Raw genomic sequence first — 27,037 nt, forward strand, 5'->3', positions numbered from 1 at the left:
GACAGCCCCCGTGTATCAAATCTTCCGCTGACTTGCGCGCCCCGCGCCCCAAAACCCCACCGCTCCCCCCGCGCCAACTAAGCCGTGTGCCTTCCCCTTTAAATCCCGGCGGCGGAGCCAGGGAATCCCTCTCGCAGCGCGTCATCCGCGGCAAGGAAACCCGCGCTCGCGTCGTGCGACGCAAATGACCATTTTTGGCAACGTGCGACAACGGACGGGACCAAGTGGGGCGGGGGGAGGCGGGGCCTGACGGGAACCCGCCGCCGCGCCGCCCCCCGCCGCTCCGCCCGCCCCGCCCGGACCCGCGCTCTGCGCGGGTCCGGGCGGGGCGGGCGGAGCGGCGGGGGGCGGCGCGGCGGAGGCGGGCGCCATCCCCGTCTCCCCGTCCCGCCTCTCCCCCCCCCCTCCGCGGCGGCGGCAGGTGGGAGGCTCCGCTCTGGCAAAGGTGGGGCCGGTGCGCCGCGGGTTTGACGTGTGCGAGTGCACATGGTGCGGCGGCGGGCGGATAATAAGCGCGTGGGTCCGGGGCGATGCCATTGCTCTGAGTCACCGCGGGTACGCGCGGAGCTGCCGGTCGCGCTACCGGGGGAACCGCGGGGCGTTAAGAGGCGACCCGCTTGAGTCACCCCCCGCGCCGGGAAAAGGGGCGGTTGGTGGTGGGTGGAGGAGGAGGAGGAAGGAGGGAGGGGGGGGGGGGGGGGGGAGAGGCGGAGGAGAACCGCTCCGCCTGCAGCCCCCGGGGCCGCGGCCGCTCCGCCGGCGGGGCGAGTCTCGCCGGGCAGCGCGGAGAGAGGACATCGGCGCCACCGCTGTCCGCGACTGCCTGCGCGCACGGCGCCGCTCCCGAACAGCCCTCCCGGCCCGTCCCGTCGGCGCTTCGCTGCTGCCTCAGCCTCTCTTATTATTTTTTATTTTTTCCCCCCTTCTTTTTCCCCTGTTTTTCTCCTCCAAAGCCTTTTTTTTTTTTCCCTTCTTTTTTTTTTTTTTTTTTTTTCCCCTCCCCTCCGCTTTCCGCGGCGAGCGTTGTGAGGCGAAAGGCAGGAGCCGAAGAGGTCGGGAGGGAGAAGGGGGCGGGGAGACGGCGAGGGAGCGGCGGGTGTCGGTGCGGGAAGGCGGGGACGCGGCTCCCCCGGCCCGACCTCGGACCATGTACCAGGACTACCCCGGGAACTTCGACACCTCCTCCAGAGGCAGCAGCGGCTCCCCGGGACACCCCGAGACCTACTCCAGCGGCGCAGCCCAGCAGGTAGGGCCGGGCGCTGCCCCTCTCCCCCGGTCCCTCCGGGGGCCGCTGCCAGCGCTCCCGGCGCGGGAGTTCACCGCCACGCCCGGGGAGCGGCGCCGGCCGCGGGGGCGCAGGCGGTGCCGGGGCGCGGGCTGCCCGCAGCCGCCGTCCCGTCCCGTCGCCCCCGGCCCGGCGCCGCCGCTTCCCTCCCTGCCCTTCCCTCGCGGAGCCGGTGCCGCGACCCTTCCGGGCGGGACGCTGAGCGGAGCTCCCCTCCGGTCGGGGCCCGGCGTGCCCACTCGTGGCCGGGGGCGTCGCGGGAGGCAGCGGCCGGACCCCGAGCGGGGACGGGCGATGGGGCAGCTCCCGCCCGCCTGCCTGCCCGCCCGCCTCCGCCGCCCCGGCCGCGGGTAGAGCGGGGGTCGGTGGGGGGACCCTGCCTTGGTGCCCGGGGCGAGCTCGGAAACCGGAGCGTTCCCCCGGGCAGCTCCCCTGCCCGGCCGGTAACGCAAATCCCCAGGCGCGTCCGACTCTTCCTTTTTCCTGCTTTTGTTCGGACCGGGAGCTCCTCGGTCCCTCCGCTCGCCGCCCCTTCCCGGGCGCTGCCCCGGGCTCGCTCGCAACAGTTGGGGCGCCTTCCCCGGGACTTTGGGAGGTGCCGCCTGAGTGACTTTCCAGGCGCGATTACAGCCACCTTAAACCACGCAGGGGGTGGCTTGGAGTGGCCTCTAGCTCTTCTAACAGTCTCGAGTGGTCTCCCCGCTTCTCCCCCCTCGCCCCCAAAGTTTGGCTCGGCGGCGCTGACGCTATTTCTGTCTTTCCCACCGGTGGGACCCGAAGGCCGGCGGCGTGCGGCCCTGCCCTGCCCTGCCCGGACGCTGCTTCGCTTCACCGGGAGCCGCTCTCCGGCTGGTGGTGGCTTTTTCCCGAGCGGGAGTTTCCCGGGGGGGCGCCGGAGCGCTCCCCGCGCCGGCCGGCCCCAGTCCCTCCCGCAGGCTCCCGCTGCCGGCCGGCGCTCGAAGAATGGGAGAGATTTCCTGTGGGAGCGCCGTGAATTCACGGACCTGAAAGCCTAGTCGGGTGGTTTGAGGTTGTTTTTTTTCCTTTTCGTTTTCCTAAGAAAACATCTCGGAATGGCTTATGTGCCTACATCGAGTAAATCCACCACTTCTGGGGAAGGCATTACACAATCGGGCCAGTTATACAAACCTGGGTTATTTCATAACTTGTTTACATCAGCTGGCCCAACCTCACTCTTTTTTTTTTTTGATTTTTCAGAGTTGGGCTCCCCCCCCCCCCCCCCCCCCCCAGTATTATTATTTCTTGTGTGGCTTGTATGAGCAAACTGGCAGCGTGAGCACACTGCTGTCTTCGCATCAAGAACTCATAGGATCATTTAAAAAAAAAAAAAAAAAGTCCAGTCTTAAACTTTGCCAACCGTACCAGCCCGTGACATTCCTCACATTAAAGAAGTTTTACCAGAAATGACTCGCCGCCGCTCCCCGCCTGCTCCAAATGCATCTCGCTGGTGCCCTCTGCGGGCTGTGGACCGAGATTTCCAGGGACTGCAGGTCGGCTCCGGCTTATTCCCTGTGTAAATGCCAGGACAAGGTGGGGGAGCGGGGAGGGGGGGCTTAGAAGCTGGAAACGCCCGGCAGGCTGCAAATCTTTCGCTCTCCCTTTCCTCCTCGGATTCAGCAGCTGCGCTGGACTCGAGCACTTGCTGCAGGAGGTTGTGAAACTCTGGTGCCACTTAATATTTGAGCTATCAAGGTCTGACCCGTAACTGGGTTTTCCCCTTTTAATTTTCTGGGGCTGCGTGTCTTCCCCAGGCAGCTGCCGTGCGGGTGTTTGATACGGGGGCCAGAGCCCGGTTTCTAGGGTTACTATCTGGAACGGGGCTTTGAGCAGGATGCCGGCTTAGCGAGAACATAAATGTTTTCTTTAAAAATCCGGGAGATTTCTCAAGGCCTTGCGCGTCGCCTTTCCCTTGATCCTTACAGATGTTGTAGATTAGGATCAAATGTAAGTGTTGCCTTTACCCTAGCAGTCGAGCTGTTCTGCTGATTCTGGTCTACAATGTTCTGCAGAGTTTTATCGCTACAGAAAATATGCATTGTAGAAATTTTTTCTTTGGTGTGTTTTTTTTCCCAAAGCAAGAAAAGATGCATCGGTCACATGTTTAAGTGGAAACTGTGTGTCTGAGCCAAAACTTTGATGCTTTTTAATTATTTTTCCCATACAACACAGCAGTGGAACATTTTTCTTTTAAGTTGCGTGTCATGCTATTTTCCTAATCACTGACTTGCCATGTGGTAAACATAGACTTTAATGGGAAGAGTTTGTGTACTCTTTCAGAGCGGTCGACTTTCCCCTCGGATATCCCAGCACTGCATCCAGTTTTCCTTTGAGATGCTCAACACAGGAGAGCTGTTAGGCTCTGTATTTATTATAAGATATATCCTATACACCCTATATTTGATAACTAAGTAGTTGTTAAAGATCCTCTGGGTGGTTTTTTGGTGGTTTTGCTGTTGGGTTTGTTTTTCTTATGACCTGTTTCTAGACACTCAGCGCTTGCAGTTACAGATGTAAGTGAAGGTCCGGAGGGGAGCGGAGATGCAGTGGGGTGCAGTATAGAAACTCCTTGTTAAGGTGGAGGGAACCACAGAGCCAAAGCTGGAAATTTTCCCATGCTGCCTGTGCTCCGAAGTTGTGACCTGCTAACAAAGCCTGTCCCTGCCTGTGGCAGGAGTCGCTGGAGACCCCCTTGACTATGGATTGGGGGATGCTGCTCTCCAACCCCACATTTTTAAGGCAGAACAGAGACTGACCTCAGCTCTTGGCACTCTTAATAACAGGACTCTTTCTGTTTGCTGTTAGTTGTTGCTCTTTTTTAATGATACCTTCATCTGTGAGTTGCTTGGGTCAGGAGGAGAGCGGTGGCTTCGTGGTTGAGCGCGTGCTGCGTGTGTAGCTCTGCAATCTGGCTATCGCCACATCTTTTCTGTAGCGCTGTGAATTCCTTGTAGATAAGGAGAACGGAGAGATGGTGGACAGTTGCCCCCAGGAGCCTCTCCTGAGTCAGGAGAGGAGAGCTGTGGGTGTCCTGGGTGAGGAAATGTCAGGAGGGGATCTGGAAAGAGGAGAAACGGGGAGGTGGGTGAGGGCAGGTGGCTCTGCCAGGCTGGCGGGGGGATCAAAGCTCTCTGAAGGGAGGAGGAATGAGGAGAGCAAAGCTGGGGCTGTAGTCTGGGGAGAGGTCTGGAGCTCCAAAGCAAGGAGACCGGTGCTCGAAGGGACTGTGCAGCGAAGGTGTTAGGGAATTCCGGGGCCTGCCACTGAAACCAGGGGCATCTCAGGGGTCAGAGCTGAAGGCCAGTGGGCAGACCATGGTGGGCTGGCAGTGTGTTGTCATGGCAAAGCTGATCCAGTGCAGTGTCCTAGCAGGGCAAGTGAGGTATGCAGAGAAAGCCTGGCCAGGCAGGAAGCAATGCTTCTGAAAGCCAGAGGTAGCCTGAGCACTCCGTATCTGAAGACTCAGCCTGTCGCAGCAGTGTGTCCCTCAGTTATCTGGTTAAAAGACTGCCTTTGGAAAATACAGAATACAGGTTTGGGGGAATTTAAGATATTTTGAGGGATTAGAAAGGAAGCTGGTGACAGAGATGGAGCGTGGCACAGAGTTTGGTCTCTTCTTGGGTCTGCAGACAAGCACCATGGAGCTGCCAAGAGATGGGAAATGAACTGAGCGGCTCCCCTTTGCTGTCCAGGAGACCTTCACTAGTGTTAGAAAAAGGGTCCTCGGTTAAATACAGAAGTGACTGCAAGTGGAGTAGTCACTTTATCAATAACTTGGAGCTTGATCTTTGTGTCAGATGCTTGTATTTTATGTGGCTGTTTTGGTGGTGGATCTGGCTCTCCCGACCTCTGATGGAAATTTTTAGCAGGTCACTAGGTGTTGGAGGCTGCAGCTGCAGTAACCGGGCACTCTGGCACCACTGCAGAACTGTTTGCTCTGGAATGCAAAAGGTCTCTTCGCATAGCAAAGCACCAAAAGATTGTTTTGCAGCCATAGCTTTCTAGTGACCCTGCAAAGCAGGACACTTTTTTTTTTTTTTTTTTCCCCCCTCCCCTCTGCTCTTTGGGTACAGGAGGGATGACAGGTAAAGGTCATGGTAGAAGGCACTTGTGGAGCTGGAAGCAGAACTTGCATCCCTTGACTAGAGCACTTGTGGTTCAACTAGTCTCGCACTTCCTCCCTTCTGTGAGGTTAAGGTCCCTTTGTGTTATGGTTGTGGAGGCACCAAGGCATCCTCTCCTGTGCCGTGTGGTCACAGCCTATGCCTGGCAGAGCAAAGAAGAGATTTGTGCTGGTAAATGCCTCTGTAGTGTTGACAGTTTGCAGCTCAGGGCCTCTGTAGTTAATTGGGAGAGGTTACAAAGATGGCATGTGCTCTCAAACGTGGGGTGGTGTGTGCTGAGGTTGTGTTGGACTCGAGCTCCAGGTGAATCTCTGAGGTTCTGCCAGGGCTTTTGCCAAGGTCTTGGTGCCAGTGTCATCCTGTCTGTGTAATTAATTCCCCCATCTGCTTAACTGGATTCTCTCCTTCCTTCTCTCGTCCTTTCTTGCTAGATGTTGAGCCGTCCAAAGCTGTAAGTCAGCATTTGTCAGTATTCAAACTGGATCTCCTGATCTCCAGGCGTTGGCAGCTGGACTTCTTGTAGCTAATGCTACAGCCTGAAATGCTGTAGCTATCAGAATGTGAAATACTATTTGCAGTAGCCTTGGTTTAACAAAGCACTTAAGGTGCTTGACTAGGCACACCCTGAAAAGGAAATCTATGTTGAAGTGTTGTCCCTTATCTGGGACGCTTACCTGAGCTGAGGTCAGGCTGATGCAAGGGCTCTCGCTTCTCTGGGAAGCTAGTTCTTGGACCCAAGAATGCGCATTTTTCACGGGAGCATTTCAAAATCAGTGGTAGTGACGGCTGCTGGTCCTACAAGCCCTGTCCCTTGTGCAGGGATTGCTGGAGCAAGCACCTCTGTCTGTAAAACTGAGTCTAACCATTGAAAGCCTCCTGAAGGAGCTCAGCATAGACAAAAGCATTCTTTCTCCCATTTCCCCCTCCGGGGACAAGCGATTGTTTTCCTTGCAGTTTAGTGCCAGCATATTATCCAGATGGATTTACCTCTGTCTGAAACAAGGTGTACATGTATTTTGGAGGAGATCATTACCTGCTGCCTTGGTTTTACTGCTGCCTTGTTTTGTCTAGACAGTGCAGAGAGCTGCAGGGAACTTGTCCGATCTGAATCCTAAGACCTATTTTATAGGCTGCTATTAAAATACATATCCTCGCACGTAACCATCCCGGGGCTGGGTTTCTCGCCTTGTGTGTGTGGTGAGCGCAGAACCACTGAACAAGAAGCAAGCTGCTGTTCTTGCTGTACCAAACCCTACATGGACAGAGCCCAAATTTCAGGGGAATCCTTTGTTAGAAGAAGGCTTTGCTCTGTTTGGTAATGGCATTTTAGAGCTGAAGTTTCTCTTCCTTCTCTTTGGACTGGCAGAGAAGTGTTTTTTCTTGAAACTCCTTAATTCCCCTTTTGCTCCACGCCGGAAGGAGCAGCGGGTGCAGGCGGGAGCTGGTGGGGGGGACGCTGCCCGGGAGGGGAGGCTGGCGTAGGGGATGCTGGGGAGGTGTGGGGGGGGATGAGGAAGGGAGCAGGGCTGCTCTGGAGGTGAAGCTCTTCAGCCCAGTGCCTTCCCTGGGGGTGCTGCAGCTGTTGGGGGCAGCCTGGGATGCTGCAGAAGCACTAGCAGGCAGCTGGTGCTTTTGCTTCGGGTGCTGCTTTGATCCTCACTAGTGCCACTCCAGAGGGCCTAGATGGTTTCTGTGTAACCACTTATGTTCTGCTTTCATTGACGGTTTCTTCTCTTCTCTTTCTCTCTCTTTTCTGTCCTGCCTAGAAATTTCGAGTAGATATGCCAGGATCGGGCAGTGCTTTTATCCCTACGATCAACGCCATCACAACCAGCCAAGACCTGCAGTGGATGGTCCAGCCCACTGTCATCACCTCCATGTCAAGCCCTTACTCTCGTTCACACCCCTACAGCCACCCGCTGCCCCCACTGTCTTCAGTGGCTGGACACACGGCCCTTCAGCGACCTGGTGTGATCAAAACCATCGGGACCACGGTGGGCCGGAGACGAAGAGACGAGCAGGTAACTCTGGCAGGGAGAGTGGCTGGGGGTGTTTTGAAAACAAGCGTACAGAGATTTCTGCTCCCCCGTCCTCTCTTGGGCTCTCCTGGCCCCCTCAGGGAGCATTGAGCTCTGTCCCCTGCGCTGTACGGGTGTTGAGGTTTCTCAAGGTGACATAGGGTGTAAGACAGAGGATGATTTTATTGCTGCCTCCTCATCATACAGCAAGACTTACCCAACCTCCATCAACCACTTTGCACCACCGGGCTGCACTGCGCTGCAGCCTGGTTTCAAAAAGCAGGTGGTACTCTGAAGTTGAGTCCTGGGTTTCAGTCTGAGTGTCTCTGCCCCTCCAGGCAGAAAGAAACCTCTGAGCAAGCAGAGGAGCTTTTATGTAGGTCCTCTACAAATCTGACACCCAAATTACGTCAGCTGGTGTTTTATATCTGCTCTGTGGCAGCTCGCACTGCTCCAGTCTCACTTTTGGGTGATACCACCAGTACTAGCCAGCATCGTGCAGGGAGGACCAGCTTCCCTAGAGCACCTTGACTCTAAGTAGCAAGAGCCTTCTGGATGTCTGGAGTCTAAATCCACCTTCCCACTGCAAGCATGCAATCACTTGATCTCTTTACAGAGGTGAGCTGGGGATCCTATAAGCAGAGACTTTTTTGTTCCCAACTCAGGGGCATTTTCACAGCTGGGATGGGGTGGCTCGTAGACTGCTGCCCTGTGCTCAGCCTTCCGATGGGATTATCGAACTGGGACCCTGGATCCTGTGCTGGGGCAGGGAGGTGGACTAGATGTAGGCATCTTGTGTCCTGCAAATCCTTTCAGCCCTCTCAATCTCTTCATGGTAAGAAAAAGCCTTCTCCAGGGTTATCTGGTGAACAGCTATCCACAGTGCTAGGTTGAATTTTTTTTTAAAAAATTCTTTAAAAAAAAATAATAATCTGAATCATCTACATCTCTCCGAATTGTTCCCAAACAGCAGTTGTGTGGGTCGCTGCAGAGCAGTGTAATGAGATGCACTGCGCACCCTCAGTACACGAGCACACACTATTGCATGAGGTCTGTTTCCAATAAGAGTCACCAGCCCTACTTCTACTTCCACGTCATCTGTTTTCATTCACAGTCTGATTATTTTATGTGGGTTTGTTGTCTGGTTTAGACCTAAGAGCCAGGGAAGGGGTTAAAGTGACTTGTGCAGAGTGAGGCACACCTCTGTTCGGGGAGCTGGTATGGGTGCGTTGAGGACCCATTTTTGTTGGGGGGAAGGATGGGGCAGCCGTGGTGGTTCGGGTAGGTGCCACTCCTTTCCACCAGCCGGAGCCACCTCCCGATTCCCTGGGTGCAGGGCTGGTGTCCAAAGCCAGGGAAGCTCTCAGGAGAACTGGGGGAATAATTAGCAACAACTAATTTGTTTGACAAATGCTGCCTCTGTGTTCACAAATTGGCCGTGAAGAGATCACCATATTCTCCGCTTTATTTGTTGTTCAGAGTTATTTGCTGAAGGATGCCTGCCAAGCAATTCCTGGCCTGTGGCTTGTTTGCAAGCCGTTCACTGTGGGTCATTCAAAGCCAAGTCTTTTTTTATTAGACACGTGCTAAGGCAGTATGAGGGTGCTTTACCGTGGCTCTTTGGCTCAGGTTTCGGCTGTTGGTGCTCTGAACACCGCATCACAGTGCCTTTTTGGAAAACATTGTGTAACGCTTTATGAAAAGAGCCTGTTTTGATGAACGTTTCTGCCAGTGAATGCACGTATTGGGCTTGGACAAGCTGCAGATAACGCGTACAGCAGGGGCACGAAGAGTGCCAAATCCAACCACTTTCAAACAAATCCAGCAACCGCTGACAGAATATTCCTTTTTAGACCCAGTATAATGTTTAGCACATTCAGATTAGGGGCTTCGGCCCCGTCTGAGATTTTTGCAAAGCATAGACTCCGAGACAGTAATTTTAAAAATGAGAGGGCCCTGGGAGGAGAAATTTTGGTCCCAACATTGATGTCTGCGCTTCTAAAGCGTGAAAGGGCTCTTGAAAACTGTATGCAGAGGCCTCAAGTCAGTGCAGAATCTGCGTGCCTGCTTAACGCTTTGCTGACTGCAGATACTTGTGTGCAAATACATTTTTACCCCGCACGCATATGGGCTGGGAAGTGAGCAGGCAGAGCTGTAGCAAGGAAAGCAGTGCTGGCAGGGGCTCCTTACTGCAGGGCATATGCCAATGCCCCACCAGCTGCTGCCCAGAGGGTGGAGTTACTCCCCACCCTGAGATGGAGCCCTGTAATCTGCTGATGGAAAAGCTTTCAGGCCCAAAACTGTGTCCTGAAGTCCTTGTGTTCCTTGGTGCGTATCCTGGGGCTCAAGCTGTGTGCAGGTGAAATCACAGGCACAGACTGGATCCTGAAAGAAAAAAAAAGGCAGAACTGGACGAGGGGAATTCCCAGAGGCTGAAGTAAACTCCCCAAAACTGCAAAGATCGAAATTAAGAAAATAAAGTAAACCCAAACAAACCAGAATGAGGTTAGAGTAAAGCTAACACTAAAAAGAAGATAGAGTAAATGTTTTGCTTGTGATTTGACAGATGCTGAAGATACTAAAACTGAAAGCTTTTATGAAAAGGTTTTTCTTTCCGTTCTCCACTAGCACTACGTGAGATCTGACATGTGCTTTGCAAGGGTGCTTGTTTCACTTTTGTTTGCAGTCGCTGGGGCAGAGCTCCCCTCAGCACACACTGGCCCAGTGAGGCTGAAGTGCAGGGCACGAGGCCGGTCTGCAGCGGAGGAGGATGCATGGCCAGGCGCCTGCTGTGGATCCCCACGGCGGTCTCTTTGCACCGGCTTCTGCATGCCGTGTGCCGCAGCAGTGAGCCGGGCCATGCTGGCCCTCTTCATGCACTGCTGTACCGGCTCCCCAGCCCTGGCAGTGGTGCAAGCCTATCTGCCACTGCTGGGATTTGTAAAGCCTCGTCTCAAACCCCAAAAGCTAGGCCTGACCTGACCAGATCTTGTGGGCTTCTGCTCACTTCCTCTGGTTTCGCAAGTGTGTTGCTCGATGGGTTTCTTTGGAATTGCTCCTGATTTCCATCAGTGAGGATGTCAGCTGGCCTCAGGAAGCCCTTGATACCACTGGAGCTTTGCCTGCTGATGCAAGAAGCACTGTGTGTTATCTCACTGAGTGCTTGAAAATCTGAGGTCAGATTTTTGGGTGGTATAAATCATTGTTGCTTCACGGACTTCATGGGAGCTCTGCTGATTCCCTGTCTCCCCCTCCACCCCATCCCTGACCTTCAAGCTAACAACTATTTTTGTGTGGGAAGCAGCAGATATTTTCTTTCAAGAAAGAGGCACTTACAACATCGTGCTCTGGTTTTGCTTAATGTACCACCCAAGTTGTGAAACAATCAGAGCATCTTTTATCTGTTTGGCCTTGGTGCAGATTCACTGTCCTCTTACACAATCTTCCCCCTGCTCCATCTTCTCCTCGCCCTTTTGCTAAGACCCAGTGCAGGCAGAGATACTGTGTGCTTTCATCTTATGCTGACATCAGTGAAGAGGGGGAGTGTTCAGCACTCTGCTGGATCAGGCCTTTTTCCTTTGCATTGCGGTTAAATCCTCACAAACTTCAAGGAATGCCTTGCTCAGATCTGATTGTGGGTTTTCTTGGCGCTTGCCCACAGCTGTCGCCTGAGGAAGAAGAGAAGCGAAGGATCCGGAGAGAGAGGAACAAGCTGGCAGCTGCTAAGTGTCGTAACAGGCGTCGAGAGCTAACAGAGAAACTCCAGGCGGTACGTGCTCTGCATACGTTTCTCCTTCCTTGTCGCCTGCCCCTCAGACCGGTTCGAAGGGCACTGCTCTCCCTTTGCTAGCATGTTTGAGGAAGATGCTACAAAACGCATGCTGCCTTCCCCTTCCAAGGCTGCCCAGAGGTGTTGATCTTATGTCAGCCATGGTGAGGCCTCAGGCCTGGAGTTCAGAAGCCAAAATTTCCCTTCCTGACTGCTCAAAATGTCCTAGGAGCTGTCTTCCCTTCTAGCCTCCCAACTAGCAGGAGTCTTCCTACCTCTGGTCTCCCTCCATAAGTGGGAATAAAGATGCTGTGTGCCTCAAAGGCAGGCATTAAGGACGAAAGCACTGAAGATGGTAGGACCATCTGAAAGTGGTAGAAAATGAAGCAGATGTTATATGTGCCCATCAAAGCCCCCATCCTTTAGGCTAACTTTTCTTTGGTGGAGGAAACAGATTTCCTGCACGAAGGAAACCCCACAGAAATGTGTGGTCTGGTGCCACAGGGGAAATAACGAGTTAAGCTGGAGAAGGTAAGGGCGAGCACAGGAACTGTGGGGTGGGTAAGGGACTGGCTGAAGAGGAGGCAAGAATGGGTTGTGTTAAAGGAGGCTGGAGGAAAAGCTCCAGTGCTCCTGCTAAGAAGCAGCCTGGGACAGGTTTTATTCAATGATCTTATTAACAAGCGCAGCAATAGCAGTGAAAGCACACCAGTGAAACATGTTGCTGACTCAAATTTGGGAGGTATTCTCAGTGTAGGGGAGGCAGGACATCCTATAGGAAGAATTTAAGGATTGTCATGACTAAAGTAATAGAAGTGAGAGGAGTGCAAAGTGGAAGGTCATATCCTGAAGGACTGAGGGTGAGGTTTTTTTGTGAGATGTTGAGCTCCTCACATGGGAAGGTTCTAACTGCTCACAGATTGACTATGAGCCATCAGTGTGGTGCGACCACAGGTAAAGTAAATGTATTAATCCTAGGATGCATCAAGGGATGATCTAGTGGAGACGAGAGTGCTAGCCCTTTGTGCAAGAGTCAGGCAACTGTCAGACCTGATCTGGAACATGCACTACAGAAAGAAAATGGAAACAGTTTAGAGACTGCTGTACACCACCTCTGTCTAAGTGAAAAGAAATATGACTTACCTAACAAAAAACAATGGGAGATCTGAGTTCTCTCTGCTAAGGTGTCTGTCAGGCAGATGGCAAGAGAGAAGAGTGAAAATGTTGTTCCAAGACAGAGTGGTAGAAGCTGTCCATGAGAAAATTAAGGCAAGTTCATGGGAAGACTATTTATAACCCTTAGATTGGTGAAGTTTATCTGCCCATGCCAGGTGGGAACTGGACTTGATGGTCATGTTCCAGGTGAGGAGCAGTTCCAGAGCCTCTGATATTTACTTATTTCCCTTTTGTCTGCAGGAAACCGAAGTGCTGGAGGAGGAAAAGTCAGTGCTGCAAAAGGAGATCGCTGAGCTCCAGAAGGAGAAGGAGAAGCTGGAATTTATGCTGGTGGCTCACAGCCCTGTGTGCAAAATCAGCCCTGAGGAACGTCGGAGCCCACCATCCAGCAGCCTCCAGAGCGTTCGGACTGGAGCAAGCGGAGCGGTGGTGGTGAAGCAGGAGCCTGTGGAGGAAGAGATCCCATCTTCTTCTTTGGTCCTTGACAAAGCCCAGAGGTCTGTCATCAAGCCCATCAGCATTGCTGGAGGTTTTTATGGGGAGGAGGCACTCAACACTCCCATCGTGGTGACCTCAACACCAGCCATCACTCCTGGCTCCTCCAACTTGGTGTTCACCTACCCCAACGTGTTGGATCAGGAGTCTCCTCTCTCCCCGTCTGAGTCCTGCTCCAAAGCTCACCGGAGGAGCAGCAGCAGTGGTGACCAATCTTCAGATTCCTTGAACTCTCCCACCTTGCTGGCATTGTAATCCCCCTGCAGCCCCCCATTTTGCCAGTGTGTTACATCCCCCCCAGCACCACGGGGGGAGCCCCCTTCCATGGGATTAGAGACAGGCACAGGATCGTTCAAGCACAAGGGCAGCAAGAACAAGGATGGGAAAGTGCTGCAGCTTCAGGAAGGAGAGTGAGGACCAACGCCAGCTCCCTGGAGGCAGGAAACGGCAAGGGTGGGACTGACGCACCGGGACTGCTTGGAGAGGGTGATGTCTCCTCTTTAGGGACTGCCTATGGAAACCTCTTCATGGCCGTAGTGGACTTGTGAAGCACTCCTGGCCAGGACTGAAGGAGAGCTGCAGACAGTTGCTAGTTGTCCCTTTCCTTTGTGAATTGATCTGATCGGTTGTGCTCTGTGCTTAGATCATTCTGGTTAGTTGATCTTTCAACTTCTCTTTTTCCCTCTCTCTCTCCCTCTGTGCTTATCATTTCCAATGTTGTCAATCCCATGACATTTCATCCAGTTGTTCTGAAGTCTAAAGGCTTGTTAGTATCTTTCCTCTTGGGACAGGTTGCGGGAAACACATAGGATTGCCCAGGCAGGAGGAGGAGGATGACTGGGAGGGCTGGGAGAGAGGGGACCAAAAGGAACCCAAGGGTTCAGCAGCAAGGGCAGAGCTCATAACTCTGGCCTGGGGCACAGAGACAGCAGGAGGCTCATGCAGAAACCTTTTCTTTTTTAAAAATGTAGATAATATTTATTCCCTTGGGCTCCTCAAAAAAACAAGTTAGCATCTCAGGGCCAAAGTAACATCATAAAAGCTGCTGGGCTGGAACTTGCCAGTGTCTTTGGCAGGGTTTTACCCCAGTTTGGTGGATATCAAATCTGCTGCTTGTTGTTTACTTTTCCTGGGCTGCCCGCTGTCTAGGGAGTATTGCATCTTCTTCCCCATCAGGACTTCTGACTCAGAGGCTGATCTCTTCCTGTTAGTAAATCTTCCCCTTGGCCATATTTGCAGAACACGCTACCAAAAAAGAGGTGGCACCACGTGCCTATAAATCGAGGCTGGAGACTGGCAGTGGATAAAAGGGTGAAACTAGCTGGCTGTACCCATGCTGACTTTTTCACTGTTGGAAACAAAGTAGCATGCATCCACCCATTGATACTACCAGGTACTGTTTGGTCGGATTCTCAGTTTCCAAGCTTGGGGGGAAGGTTCAGCCTCCAGCCTAGCACAGGCCACAAGGCACTCCTGTCCAGGCCGGAGTGGTGTGGTTGAAGTGATGACCTGTTTGAGATAGAACAGAGCTTCTGATAACCTCTGGTTATGAATGACAGATTGACCGTGGAGGAAAATGGATTACCATTATTTGCACCTTGGTCTTTGGCCTCTTTTTTTTTTTTTTTTTTTGCATTGTAATTGATCTGGTTTTGTTGGGGTTGATTGGCCTGAAGACAAAAAACAAATCAAAGGGCTCTTCCCCTAGCCCTGGGTCCTTGTCTTCTCCAACCTGTGGGCTTGGCTGCTACTACTAAGTGCTCACAGAGGGCACAAGCTTTCCAGTGCTGATGTTCACTACTGAAAACAGTAAGGTGTATAACTTATCCCCATTTGGAGCCAAGTTCAATTCTCGTTGATGTCAAGGCACTGACAAACCATGACCATGTGCACACTAGGATTGCCCGGCTTGCCAGCTAAGCTGCTTAGGGGATAGCTCTTTGGTCCTGTCTGTTGAAGCTGTGGTGGCAGCTGTTTATTTTGGTGTGAGATTTTCTTGTTCTTTTATTTTTATTTTTTTTTTTTTTTAATCAACTGAAACCAGGGTATTTCTTGGTCAGGCTGGACCTGGAGAAATGCAGTATGCGATTATAGGGTCAGTCCTGTGAGATGCTAAACTGCTGCAGTCCTCATCAACACCACTGGGAATTAATAGGGCTCAGTCTTGTGGAACCAGAACTTTACTCAGCAGGGCTGGCTTCCCTCAAACCCTGACCACTGCCCATTCCTTGAATCATTTCAAAGGGACACTACTTTGGCTCTAAAGGTAGGCTTTGCTTTTCTATTATTACTATTATTTTTAAACCCAGTATTTATCAAACCTGCCAGAAATAGAAGGATAGGAGTGATCTTTTTGCTTCATAAAGCTGATTGTGGTTCAGGCTTTTTCTTTATTACTAAACACTTCCATTATTATACTAGTGCTAGAGGTTTCAAATTGAGCTTACACAATAAGTAAAATTAATAAAGGAGTTCTCTTGTCCTTACATGAACATCAAAACTTCCTTTTTAATAAAATAGACCTTAAATTTGCCGTAGTTAGCACAGAGCATCCTGTTTTCCTAGGGTTTTATGTAGATGATATCACTTTAGGTGAAACTGCTGCTTCTTTAACAGTCTCCATTTTGCCAGATGCTTGTCTGGGCTAGTCTGGATTGAGAATCTAAAACTGTTCAATAAAATGTGTCTGCATGTCACTTCCATCCATTTTTGCAGAATGCAACATTGACAAATGATGAATCCTAAAGTGTTGTACCTACTTTTGAGGCCAGCTGACTAGGATCACTGTCTCCCAGAGGATCAGGAATGTTCCTGCTAGGGCTTTCAGGAAGTCAGGTGCCTCCTCAAGCCTTAGTATAAGCCTAGCGCCTAGTGGAACAACAAAAACCTACCTTTTCTTTTGCTCACTGAATCATTGCCAGAAGGAGCTGCAGCTGGCCCTTGCCTGCTGCCTTGTCATTGACCTTCTCAGAGACAGAACAGGACAGTCCCCTTGTCTGTCCTGTGATACTGACAGGAGCCATGTGAAACTGCCCAGAAGAGAGGATTATTTTCTACTATCTGGAAAAAGCCCCAAATACCTTGTGCCTGCCCATTTTGTCCCTCAGATCTCTCAGAGGATGTCCTGTGTTGGGATCGCTGGTCTCCTGACTTTTGTACGTTGTTGTGAATCAGCCTTACTTTTGATTAGTCTCTGGCAGACAGGTACAACTTGAGCTCTGCTGCTGTTTCAGTCTGGCCCTGCATTATTCTTTTCAGATTTACTGGTGTGCTTTTTAGGAATTGACTGTCCTCCCTATCCCCAAAGGGGTATTTTCCATGAGTATCTTCCCTGCTAATTGCTAAATGTAGCGTCTCTGTGTTCTGCATGTAATGGGGAGGCAAGAGCTGTTATAACTAGTGTCTGATCAAGAGTTGTTGAAGTCAATAGAAAAAGGCCCAGGGAATTTCAGCTGGTATTGGGTCAACCCCATAGTGACTGGCCCAACAAAGACTCTAATAACATCTTAAATTAATCAGTGCCAAACTGGGAGGAGCAGTAGCAGCTGCATTGAAGGAAACATTCAGCTTCCAGGTGATGTTTGCCATTCCAGTTTTGCTCTCATTCCTCCTTCCCCCTTCCCAGTTGTGGCATTGCCTTCATCCATTCCTTCCTTGTAGGTGTGGAGACTGGGTAAGTCTCAAACTGCTTGTGGTGTGATGGGATTTGGGACCAACATGCTGGGGACAGTAGCTCTCTGTTGTGTTTTTATAATTATTATTTAAATGATCTATTTAGTTCATCTGAACCTTTAATTTTGCTGCTTACTGTATGTAGGATCCACCTGGCCTTCATCATAAATGAAAAAAAAAAACCCAACCAACCAAAATTAAAACAAACCTAAGATACCCCCCTCCTCCCTGGTATCTTATTATTTATTGGCAGGCAGCCGTCTTGTGCCTGCTCCAGCAGATCTGCCCGCCATTAATTTAACATCCTCCCAGCTCACATTCCTGGTGTTTGGTTGTTGCTTCTTCTTTTTTTTTTTCTTTCTGTTGTTGGGGTTTTGTTTGTTTTTTTCATTCTAAAACAGACTTCTAAATGTAAGGAATCTTATGATACTTACAAGTTCATTTTCATAAGGAAGGCCAAGTCAAGCATTTTAAGAGGTGGGGGGAACAATCTACATTTTATTATTTATTTATCATGTTTACATCTTTTTTTCTGTTCAAGACTTGGATATAATAAAGAAAGCATTAAAAATACTCCAATCTTCTTCTTTTTTTAGGCTAATAATTTCTTTTTGATTCTTTAAATAAAAGATTCTGGGTTTTGTTGTTGTCTGTATAAAATGTAAAAAGAGATATGTTTCTAAAGATGCATTATCATTCCTCTGTGAACAGTAGGTGGAGTTGAGGACAAATCTCAGAATACAAGATAATAATAAAATCCCATCCTGTTTTACCTAATTGTTCCCTTCCTATCCTGTATGATTAAAGGGTTATTCCACTTTCTTGTTTGTGGTTACTTGATATTAAAACCATATTAAAATGTGTAGAAAATAGGTATCCAATTGTTTTTGCTCAGTGAGAGGATAAACTGTTGTATATATCTTGATATACTGTGTAGTTCAAAGTAACATCAATAAGGGATAGTGCATCTTTATTAGAGCGATAAGTTACTCATGTCACTAAAGTCTACTTTAAGATCCTCAGATACAGAAAGGGCCTGATTCTGATTCCACTCTCCTGGAGGCAATTTGAAAGCATCAGTAGCATTTTGCTGCTGCAAAGTGGATGTCAGAGGTGGAATCAAGCCCCAGAGATTAATAGGCGATCATGAGGATTATTGAAGGTTTGGGGGCACCGTTATCTTTTTTTTTTTTCCTCAAAAGCTTTAGATCATGGTTTCTCTTTTTTTTTTTTTTTTTTTGTCTGCGGTGAAATAGTTTCAGCCAAGGAGGTTCTCAAAGGTGACTGCTGAATTGGGACCCTTCATTGCTCATCGTGATCTTGATATTGTTCTTGCAGTCCTGGAGAATCTCAGCTCTGAGGCATTCTCTCTGGTGTTGTCTTTCTTATGTTCTCGTTATTTTACTGAATTACAGGCCTACAGTATTTGCACTAAAACAAAAAGCTTGTTAGAGAAAGCTTGCTGCTATGAAAGAAAGAACATATTAAAATGGTTTTGCTTTTACAATTTTAACTGAGTAGCATTTTGTAGAATAAAATCAATTTAGACTGAAAAGAAAAAATGACTTTTTTTTTTTTTTCCTCTGCACCTTCCCTCCCATACTCCTTTCTTCTCCTCCCATTCCTCGGTGGTGTGATGTTCCCCTCTTCTCCTTTGGTGCTCAGTTGTAATGATTGGCTGTATTGTTGACTATGCTGCTGAGAGTTATGACACTTGTAAATCTTGTTTTAATGACATTGTGGACACTCTTTTGTATAGCAAGAGCTAACTGGAGTTCTTCTCTCTCTGTTAATTGAAGTAATTAAAAAGCTCCCTTTGCCATGAACAATTAAAAGCTTGCATGTTCCTTCAATATGAACAAATGGGTACAGCATTGCCAGGTGGCCGGTGGTAGCACATCTCAAGGCTTCTTTCATTAGAGCACCTGCAATCCAGACAGCAGTTATCTGCAACAATGGTAAATGGGGCAGAGAGTAGCAGAGCAGACCACCTGTGCTAAAAGGCAAATAATACATTAATCCTTTTATCTTGGCTTCAAAAAGAAAGGGATAGAGTTGGAAAATGTGTGCTGGGGTGACTTTACTTTCCTCAGCCAGAAGGACTCAAAGCTTCTGCTCTGAAAATGTGGGTTGGAAAACATGGTTCCTTCACTGGCAGTAAGGAGGAGGTTAAGATGGGATTTCCTTGCTCACCTGGGAAAAGTTGCAGCCTCTGGAGTGGAAGGAACCCAGATACACCAGCTTAGGAGTGGAGGATGTCCTATTCAAGTTAAAAAAGAAACTGTGGTGGGGAGGAGATGTTAGGTGAGTCATGGCTAGCCAAGCTGGCGCCAGGCCAAGCTGCTCCTTACTCATGGGTTTCCTCAGGAGTAATGTCTGCTTTGGTTTCCTGCTGGTCTCTGTCCATCTTTTTCTTTTTCTTTTTTTTTTTTTTTTTAAACCCCTGTGTTCTCACAGTGTCATGGGGAAGGATATGAGAGATGTCAGAGTAAGTTATGTGGCTGGTGTATGAAAATATTTGTGAAGTCATGGAGAATGCTGAAGATATCAGTCACCAGAACAGGGAATACATGCACATGCCTGTGTGAAGTGAGTTCAGCAGTCAGGAATCCATATTGTAGGAAAGTTGACACAAAGTCAGCATAGGAGGGTTTGGGCTGTAGAGCTGAGGCCAGCTTTAGGGTGCCTCACAGAGTCAAGGATGACAGAGGGGATGATGGAGAGCCTTTGGGAAGCTTTCTCTAAATATGCTTGTCCTGGTGGGGCTAAAGGAGAAAGCAGTTATTCTGGGGGGCATGGCAATTATAAGCAAATATGTTGAAGGACCCAAGAGCAGCATCACTTATCTATTTCCACAGGGCCTCAGGCATGGGGGAGTCCCCATTTGATCTCCTACTGCACACAAGGTTTCTCTAAGGGGAGTGCCTCCAAGATTTCCTGCCTCACAAAGGGCTTTTCCATTACACTGATGCACAGAGGCATCCAGCCTTGATTTTGTCAAACCGGCTCCTTTGGCAGTGTATTCCCCCCTCCGCCCCCTCCCAAAAAAACAAGGATAACATGAGGATACGTTCTTGCTTGCCTCCTGCCAACCTGAAGTCCTCCCTAAGCTTCTGTTGGCTAACAGCGCCCTCTGAGCAACCTTAAGAGTGCTTGTCTGCAAACGCTGGTTGTGAGTCTAAGTCTCCCACCTGATTTCCTCCCAGCGTTGCCTGGTTGTGGCTGCCTTTTATCATCATTAGCTCACAGACACTGGAATGTCCACAGCAGTTACTATAATTTGGTTTTGAAGGATGAAATTACACAGCAGAGCAAACTCTTCTCCACCAGTCTTCTAGCTGTGGGAGGCCATATTCTACCACACTGACATGGAAACTGTGTTTTTCTTGACATCCTCATCTTGTTTTAGATCTCCACTTTGCACGGGGAATTTCCTCCTCTGTTGAAACAGGCTCACCCCCCCTCCACCCTGCAATGCTCAGGCCTTGTCATGTAAGTGAGGGATCTGTGTGTTAACATGGGGTGGGCAGTGTCATGTTGGAAGAGAGATCACCCGTTCCTTTGGCAAAGAAAAGGATGAGAGAGGCATCTGCACCAAAAACTCTTCCATCGGGATCACTATACATCCCAATTATGTCTTTAGTGTGTACAAGAATCTAGAGGCTACCAATTCTCTTTTGCCTGTCCCCTTCCCCTGTTGCAAGACTCATCTCTGGACTTTCCTCACGGTCACATTTCTTAGTGAAGTACCAAGAAGCGGTTCATCTCTCCAGGCAGCATGTGCGGGTGGCCTGGTGGTCTTATGTATTCAGTGGAGGGAAGACCCTACCTGGGTGGGTCTTGTGGCAAGAAAAAGCCCAGAGGGGTGACATGAATATATCTTGCCAGAGATGGCAAGTTGCCAGATGATGGCATTTGGTGATGTTTTTTGTGTTGTGGATTTTTTTTTTTTTACTTTTTTAACTTGGTCTAGAATCTTTAGGAGCAGCTACAGGAACACTGTAGAAATTCTGCAGCCAATAGAAAGAACAAGCATGTGCTAAACCTGAAGAAAGCTTAATGGCAAGCAGAGCTGGAGTAGGAGTGTGGGGGAAAGGAGAGCATCCAGAATGCTGGTTTGAAGTGATGTTTCCACTGTCATGTGGGAAGGATGTGACAGAGGAAAACTGTGACATGGTTATTGCATCAGATACCCCGAAGTGGAACAAATGATACATTTTTTAAAAGAAACACACCACCTTATGGTCCTACTCCTACTGATACCTATGACCTGATCCCCCTGAAGTTTCATGTTGTCATAACAAGTTCTTGATTCAGTTGCAGGAGTCCAGTGTTTTCAGCTTTGTCTTGTATGGCACAAGGACGGACCCCATTTAGCAGTGCTTGGCCACTGTCAGCATAAGGAGCAGTACAGATGGGCTATTAACCTGGGTGGTAGTTGCTGGCACCCTCTCATAAGGCTGAGATTTGAAAACTTTTTCATGCATGTTCCAGCATAGTCAGATCCAAGACACCTCAGGAAGATTCTCCTTGATGAAGACAGGGCAAGGCTGGGAGGAGAGACTGAGAGAGCTGGAAGTGTTTGGCTTTGACAAAAGAAAGCTTGGGGAGGATCTTACCAAAGTGTTTCAATACCTGAGGGTAGGGAGCAAAGGAGAAGCAATCAGGCTCTTCCTAGTAGTACTAGCTGACAGGATGAGAGGCAATGGTCACAATTTGTAATAAAGGACATGAAAATAACTTTTTCACTGGTGGTCAAACCGGTGGCAGAGGTTGCCCAGGGAAGTTTGTGGAGTCTCCATCCTTGGAGACATTCAAAACCTGGCTGGACATGTCTCTGAGCAATCTGCTTGAACTGACCCTGCTTGAGCAGAGAGGTGGACTAGACACTCTTCAGTGGTACCTACCAACCCCAACCATTCTGCCTTTCTGGTTTTGATTCCATATAGTCTAGAAGGAGTATATTGTGAACATGTTTCTTTCTCCTTGTAGTGCTATCTCATTTGAACTCCAAAATTCCTCTGTACTAAATACCAGCTTTTTTGATGCTGGCTAGGCTAGGTCAAACAGATAAGGACTAAGCTGGGAGGAGGATATCATGGCAGACAAGAATGTAAACTGTTCAGCTTGCCTCAGTGTGAGTCTCAGATTTCCCTGTTCATTTTTCATGCGCCATTCCACAGACTAGCGTGGGGGAAGAGAGGGAGACAGGCCTTACATGGCCGTAATCTAGAGCCTGCATCCCACAAATGACTGTACAGCTCTGCAAGATCACAGGCAGTGCCAGAAACGGTTGCCTACTTGCCTTTTGCAGGCTCTCCTACCGTTTTTCATCTCTCAGGCAGAAGTTGTTTTTCAAGTTCCCTGGAAAGGTAAATATGGATCTGCAGCTGGTGATCCTAGGTGAGCTCATGTGTCAGGCACAATCCATTGACTGAGCACAGATTCTCTCCCTGGCCCCCCACCTCCTTTCTGTAACCCTAATTGGGCTCCCAGACTTGGGCAAATTCATTAGTAGCTCCCAGTGATGACAAACACTCATGCTGGTGATTAGTGATGTGAGCGGCCACAGGAGGAGATGATGCTGGTTTGGGGCAAAGGCAATAAATAGGTCAGTTCTTTTCCTTTGGGTAGCTTGAGTTATTCAAGCACTGGATGCTTTAATTCACCTAATTCCCGTTTCAGTTGCTTACATCGTAATACTACCCTGAAATGCACTTAACTTAGTTTTGAAACTGTTTATCTCATGTTAATGAGGGTAGAGCAGCGGATGCCAGCCTGTGGGCTTAAAAGAAGAGTTACATGCCAGAGGCCCATGGATGTCTCCAGTAATCTAGGGGGGAAGGTGAGCTCATCATCCCTCCACAGCTCAGATCACCCTGTGGTCTAGCCAGGCACAGCCCTGTTTCGACCCCTCAAAGCCAGGGCTTAGGGCAAGGCATCTGCACCGGCACCGAGCAGCACCAGAGCCTCACACAGCAGGAGTCAGTCACTGTAGCCTTCATTCTAGGCCGATGCTGACTTAAAGGGCTGCAACCCTCTGCTCCTCCCTGGCTGCTACAGGTCACAGGGGTGATGGGAGACATTAGCTGCCTTTTGTAGCCTCCAATTGAACATTATGTTTATGAACCACAAGTCTGTGATTCAATCTCTAATCTGAGCAATGTTCTGAGGCCATACTGGTATCTTAACCTTCTCCACTTCTGGCAGCTGAGGAAATGAAGATCTGCCTGTGACACTGTCTGTTGTGAAAGGGAGGGAATAGGAAATGAGAGTGACGCCTTTGGTACGTCGGCTTCACGTGCTTCCCTTGACCTTGTGCATGCTCTTCTGTCAGCACCTGCAGCTGGGATGGGTGCTCATCCTGGAGTAATGCTCTTCCTCCCCACTGCTTTTGTTGTCCTCGTGGAGGTGGGGAGTTTGCTGAAGCCACAGTCACACCTGGCCAGTCCTTCCCCAGGCAGCTGCAAGGAGCAAGGTTGTGCTGTGGTGGCACATAGCAGAAGGAGCTGTACAGGGAAGGTCCTGGCAACTCGAGGTCCTCCAAGATGCACCTTGACTATAGGAGGACCTTGACTGCATGGACTTGCCTGGCCTAGGGGGCTGGAGGAAGGATGGTCCCAGGATTCACTGCCTTGGCAGAGTAGGTCTATCCTTCACCCGTGGTGACTGTCTGGTCCCTATTTTGTTTTTGTTTTCTCACTTAACTCCAACTCTTAATTTCTCTGTGCAGCTGCTGCCATTTCTCCATTCTCCAGGACCAGCAGCATGTTTCTGGTGGCGGGGAGGGAGGAAGACTGTTTCCACCACGGGGCTGTATGAAGGGCTGTGAATCCTGTGACCCTGTGCTAAGGGAAGAAAGCCATTACTAATCCCTACCTGTACAGCGGCTCCACCTGCCCAGCAGGATCAATGGCGCCATCTCAGCCCCATTATGTTGACTCTGAATCAGTGAGGAACGCCAAAGAACTGGGAGGAGAGGGCTCCTCCCTGTGTGGGGTACTGCTGCCTGCCTGGGACAGTCAGGTCCTCCTTTCCTCCCCCCTGATTTTGGAAACAGTGGCAAAGTGCTCAGTGGTGCTTATGCCCACAGGCTAGCCCAGACCCTAGAGGAGGACAGGCAGGGCAGAGAACCTGCCAGCATGCATGCCAGGCTCGCCAGCGCCAGGAGCATGGGGCAAGCACGGGTGCTGTGCGTCCTCTCTGTTGAGGCCAACCAGTTCTGCTGGCAGGTAGAGGCAGGGGTGGATCTTGGAGCCGTTTCCAGGGAGCGGGCTGGCGCTGGGGAAAGCAGGGAGGCTGCAGCTGTGTCTTTGCCCCCATAGTCACGCAAAGTTGGGGGTCCAGCATTTTAAAAAGGGTCCCAGTGAGAACTCTCCCATCCATCCCTGTGCTGCTCACAAAGACAAAGGGAGACAGCTTTTCAGACTATACCATTTAAGGAGTTCCTCAGTTTAGTGAACCTCAGCTGACCTCAGGGTATACTGAGTTTCCAGCTCGGCAGAGCAGCATTTCAGCTGAAAGCACGCCACCCAAAACTTCCCTTCTTGCATCTGGGAGAAGGGGGGGCTGTAGGAGGGTGGGCAGCAAACCACAGCACATAGAAGCCAAGGTGACATCGGGTTAGTGGCTCTTGGATGTAGCCAGGTCCCTTCCTAGGAAGGATGTTGCAGACCAACAGGACCAACTTGAATGTGAAGCAGCTTCGGCAGCTTTTGGCAGGCGCTGGGGCGAGGGGGATGGGAGGGCACCAGGCCCGCAGCACCACTGGGTGCTGCAAGTCGGGACGCAGGAGCGTCGCCCCAGCAATGCAGTGTTTACAAAGGTGAAAAACATTAATAACACGCACTATGCTCCTCCTGTTGTTTCAACAAGATCAAGGTGTGTACAGGAGAGCGTGTGTGTATATACATGTGCACACACACGCACTCACTGTGGCTGGATACCGCTCAGCACAGGATTATTCCAGCCGGGCTGCAGTCAATACTGACAAATACAGTATACGTCCCATCTTGCCCACAGCAGCAAGGGAGCTGTGGCAGGCTCAATGCTTTCCTCCCTCTTGTGAAAGACCTTGGGTGTTTTCAGCAGAGTGTGGAGCTCAGGTCCCAACCACCTCGGGTCCCAGTGGTGCATGGTCTTGCTCCTGCACGACGCAAGTCAGCGGCGGAGTGACTCCCAGCCAGGCACCTTCCTTGCCACCAATTCACCCCTCTGTGCTCTGCCCACTCAGCATGCTGCACGAGACAGGGGTTCAGTGTAAGAGGAAAAAAAAGAAAAAAAAAAAAAAAAAAGCATGTGAGATCATATAATTAAAGATGGTATCAGAATGTCTAATTAGGATGACTGAGAGAACTTGGCTGGGAGACGCAGCCAAGAGCTGAGTTAGTGTGTTTGCCAGTCCAAAGCTCCTTAACAGTAATTAATCCTTAAATGTCCAATTGTTCAGAGTTCAAGGAAACACCTCCTACTACTGTACTTTGTGTTCCTGTTAAGCAAGGAGACACAGCAGGGCGTGTGCCCTTATTCTGTAAGAGCGACACGCCTAGGGGTGTTGTTAGGAACTAGACCGAAGGTTGAGTATAATTATTAACTACCTAAGAGTTCCCAGCATTGCACAATTACCCAGACCGCCTTGCAGCTGTGCGCTCGCCCAGTTGTTAGTTGTTTTTTTTTTTTTGAACGAGAAATGCTGAGCTTTAGTGGTGCATAAGTACAAATTAAACCAAAGTGTCATCCTCTTCCCTTCCCGTGTCATTCGTGACACTGAGCTGGGGTGTATTAGCGGAGGGGGCCGAGAGGAGCGTGTGTACCTGTATGCATTCTATATGAAAGTCACTGCTCTTCACTGAAACTCAGTAGGCTTATTTACATCAGTTGCAAATTTGACCCAGAGATTTTTCCTTTGTTTTGACGCTGTCAGCAACTCTTGCATTAACATAAAAGCCTTGGCTATTTACTCTTGTGGGGTTTTTCATTCTGTTTGCATTTTTGAGGTAGGTTGTGTTGGGTTTTTCTCTTTGTTGATATTAACAGGGGGGAAAACCTGAAGGAAAGAAACATCGGTTTGACATAGTAGGTGAATTGAACTGCCTGTCTTGCTACAGGTCTTCTGACATCATTGGACCCTCATCTGAGCAATCACTGGGGTGGTGGAAGGGGTGCTCGGGTGTGGGCACTGCCTGCTGCAGGCAGGTGGGTTTGAGGAGCAGAGCCATCACTGTTTGGTGACTTCAGGAAAGTCCAGGTCAGCATCAACATCACATATCACTCACAGACAGGAGGGAGTTATGCGTCATTTCCTCAGATGCAGCATCATCTTTTAAGTCGCATTTCTATGTTTTTATCCTCTCCCGTCTTTTTTTAATTGACCCTTTCTGCTGGGCGTGGTGAGGGCCCGGCTGGGAGCCGGCTGGCCAAAGTCGCTTCTGCAGGGGATCATTAAATCGGGCGTCAGCCAAGGCCGTTTAGTGTTTATAAAACTCAGACAATTAAACACGGTCGCAGCCCTGAAATGCTATAATTGGAAAGCAGACTGTGACGATGTCCACCGAGAGGGATCAGCTCCCTGGCACCGAGACGAGCTGGGCGGGCAGGGTCGCGCCGTCCTGCCAGCCCGGACGGGCCTGACCAGGGCCACACCGTGCAAACGCCCAGCCGGGAGAGTCCCTGCCCAGCCCAGCCTACATGCTATGGACATGAAAACAAAGGATGGGGAGGGAAATGGAGGAGAAAAGGGACTTGCCCAGGTCCACCTGGCAGCCAGGAGCTGTCTCAGGCCCGTGGGCTGAGTCTCCCGGGGAAGGGCCTCACTGTGCTCCAGTGAGTCCATGGCAGGCCCCTGTGCCAGCCTGAAGCTGGCTCCAATATTGCTCCCACAGGCATTTATCAGGGCATGAAGACCCTCCCCCTGCCAAGCCGCCATGTTGGGAGGGTGAAGGGACTGGCCTTGTCCCATGCCTGCCACCTGAGGTTTTGGAAATGCCCTGGGGCCCAGGCAGGCTTTGGGCTCACAGCCAGTGGAGAGTGGGGTGTTGGGGCTCTTCCTGGTTTATGCAGTACTCCTGCAACCTGGCCTCAACTCTTAGCCAGTGTTGGGTACCATGGTACCAAATGCCATTGATGCTTGTTCCCCACCAGTGATTGAAGGGCCACTGGGAGCTGCGTCAGGCAGCTGTTGAACTCACTCTCCAAGCAGAGCCACGTCTTCCATAAAGTCTGGCAAGTGGAGAAGATGCCTAGTACCAGACTGGGATCACCACAGCCCTGCTCCAAGCTCTGCAACTGACTCACTGTTTCACCATGAGCACATCACTTCACCTTTTTGTGACTCAGAATTTTCATCCATCAATTAGGGATTTATGAGGTTTAATTAAGGTCTGTGAAGCCCTTTGAGATCCTTGCTTGAAAGATGCTGTGAAGGCATAAAGTGGTGTACGCAATGAAGAAAACAAGAGAAATTAAATGCTCCAGACGAGAG

The 27,037-nt window shown here is 50.2% G+C and overlaps 1 protein-coding gene across 1 annotated transcript; it reads left to right on the top strand.

Moving 5' to 3' along the window:
* The first annotated feature begins 736 nt into the window (after positions 1 to 736).
* On the top strand, positions 737 to 18,383 carry FOSL2 (FOS like 2, AP-1 transcription factor subunit). Its single transcript, XM_074897061.1, has 4 exons — positions 737 to 1,246; positions 7,194 to 7,448; positions 11,107 to 11,214; positions 12,631 to 18,383. Exons 1-4 carry the CDS (start codon positions 1,148 to 1,150, stop codon positions 13,138 to 13,140), a joined length of 972 nt encoding a protein of 323 aa, XP_074753162.1. The 5' UTR covers positions 737 to 1,147; the 3' UTR covers positions 13,141 to 18,383.
* Positions 18,384 to 27,037: the final 8,654 nt, after the last annotated feature.

This window comes from Athene noctua, chromosome 1 (assembly GCF_965140245.1).
Source record: "Athene noctua chromosome 1, bAthNoc1.hap1.1, whole genome shotgun sequence".
NCBI classification, from domain to species: Eukaryota; Metazoa; Chordata; class Aves; order Strigiformes; family Strigidae; genus Athene; species Athene noctua.

Coding starts and splice junctions, on each gene's coding strand:
- FOSL2 (XM_074897061.1), top strand. CDS start 1,148: ATGTACCAGGACTACCCCGGGAACTTCGACACCTCCTCCAGAGGCAGC. Junction 7,449..11,106: donor GGAGACGAAGAGACGAGCAG/GTAACTCTGGCA, acceptor GCTTGCCCACAG/CTGTCGCCTGAGGAAGAAGA. Junction 11,215..12,630: donor TAACAGAGAAACTCCAGGCG/GTACGTGCTCTG, acceptor TTTTGTCTGCAG/GAAACCGAAGTGCTGGAGGA.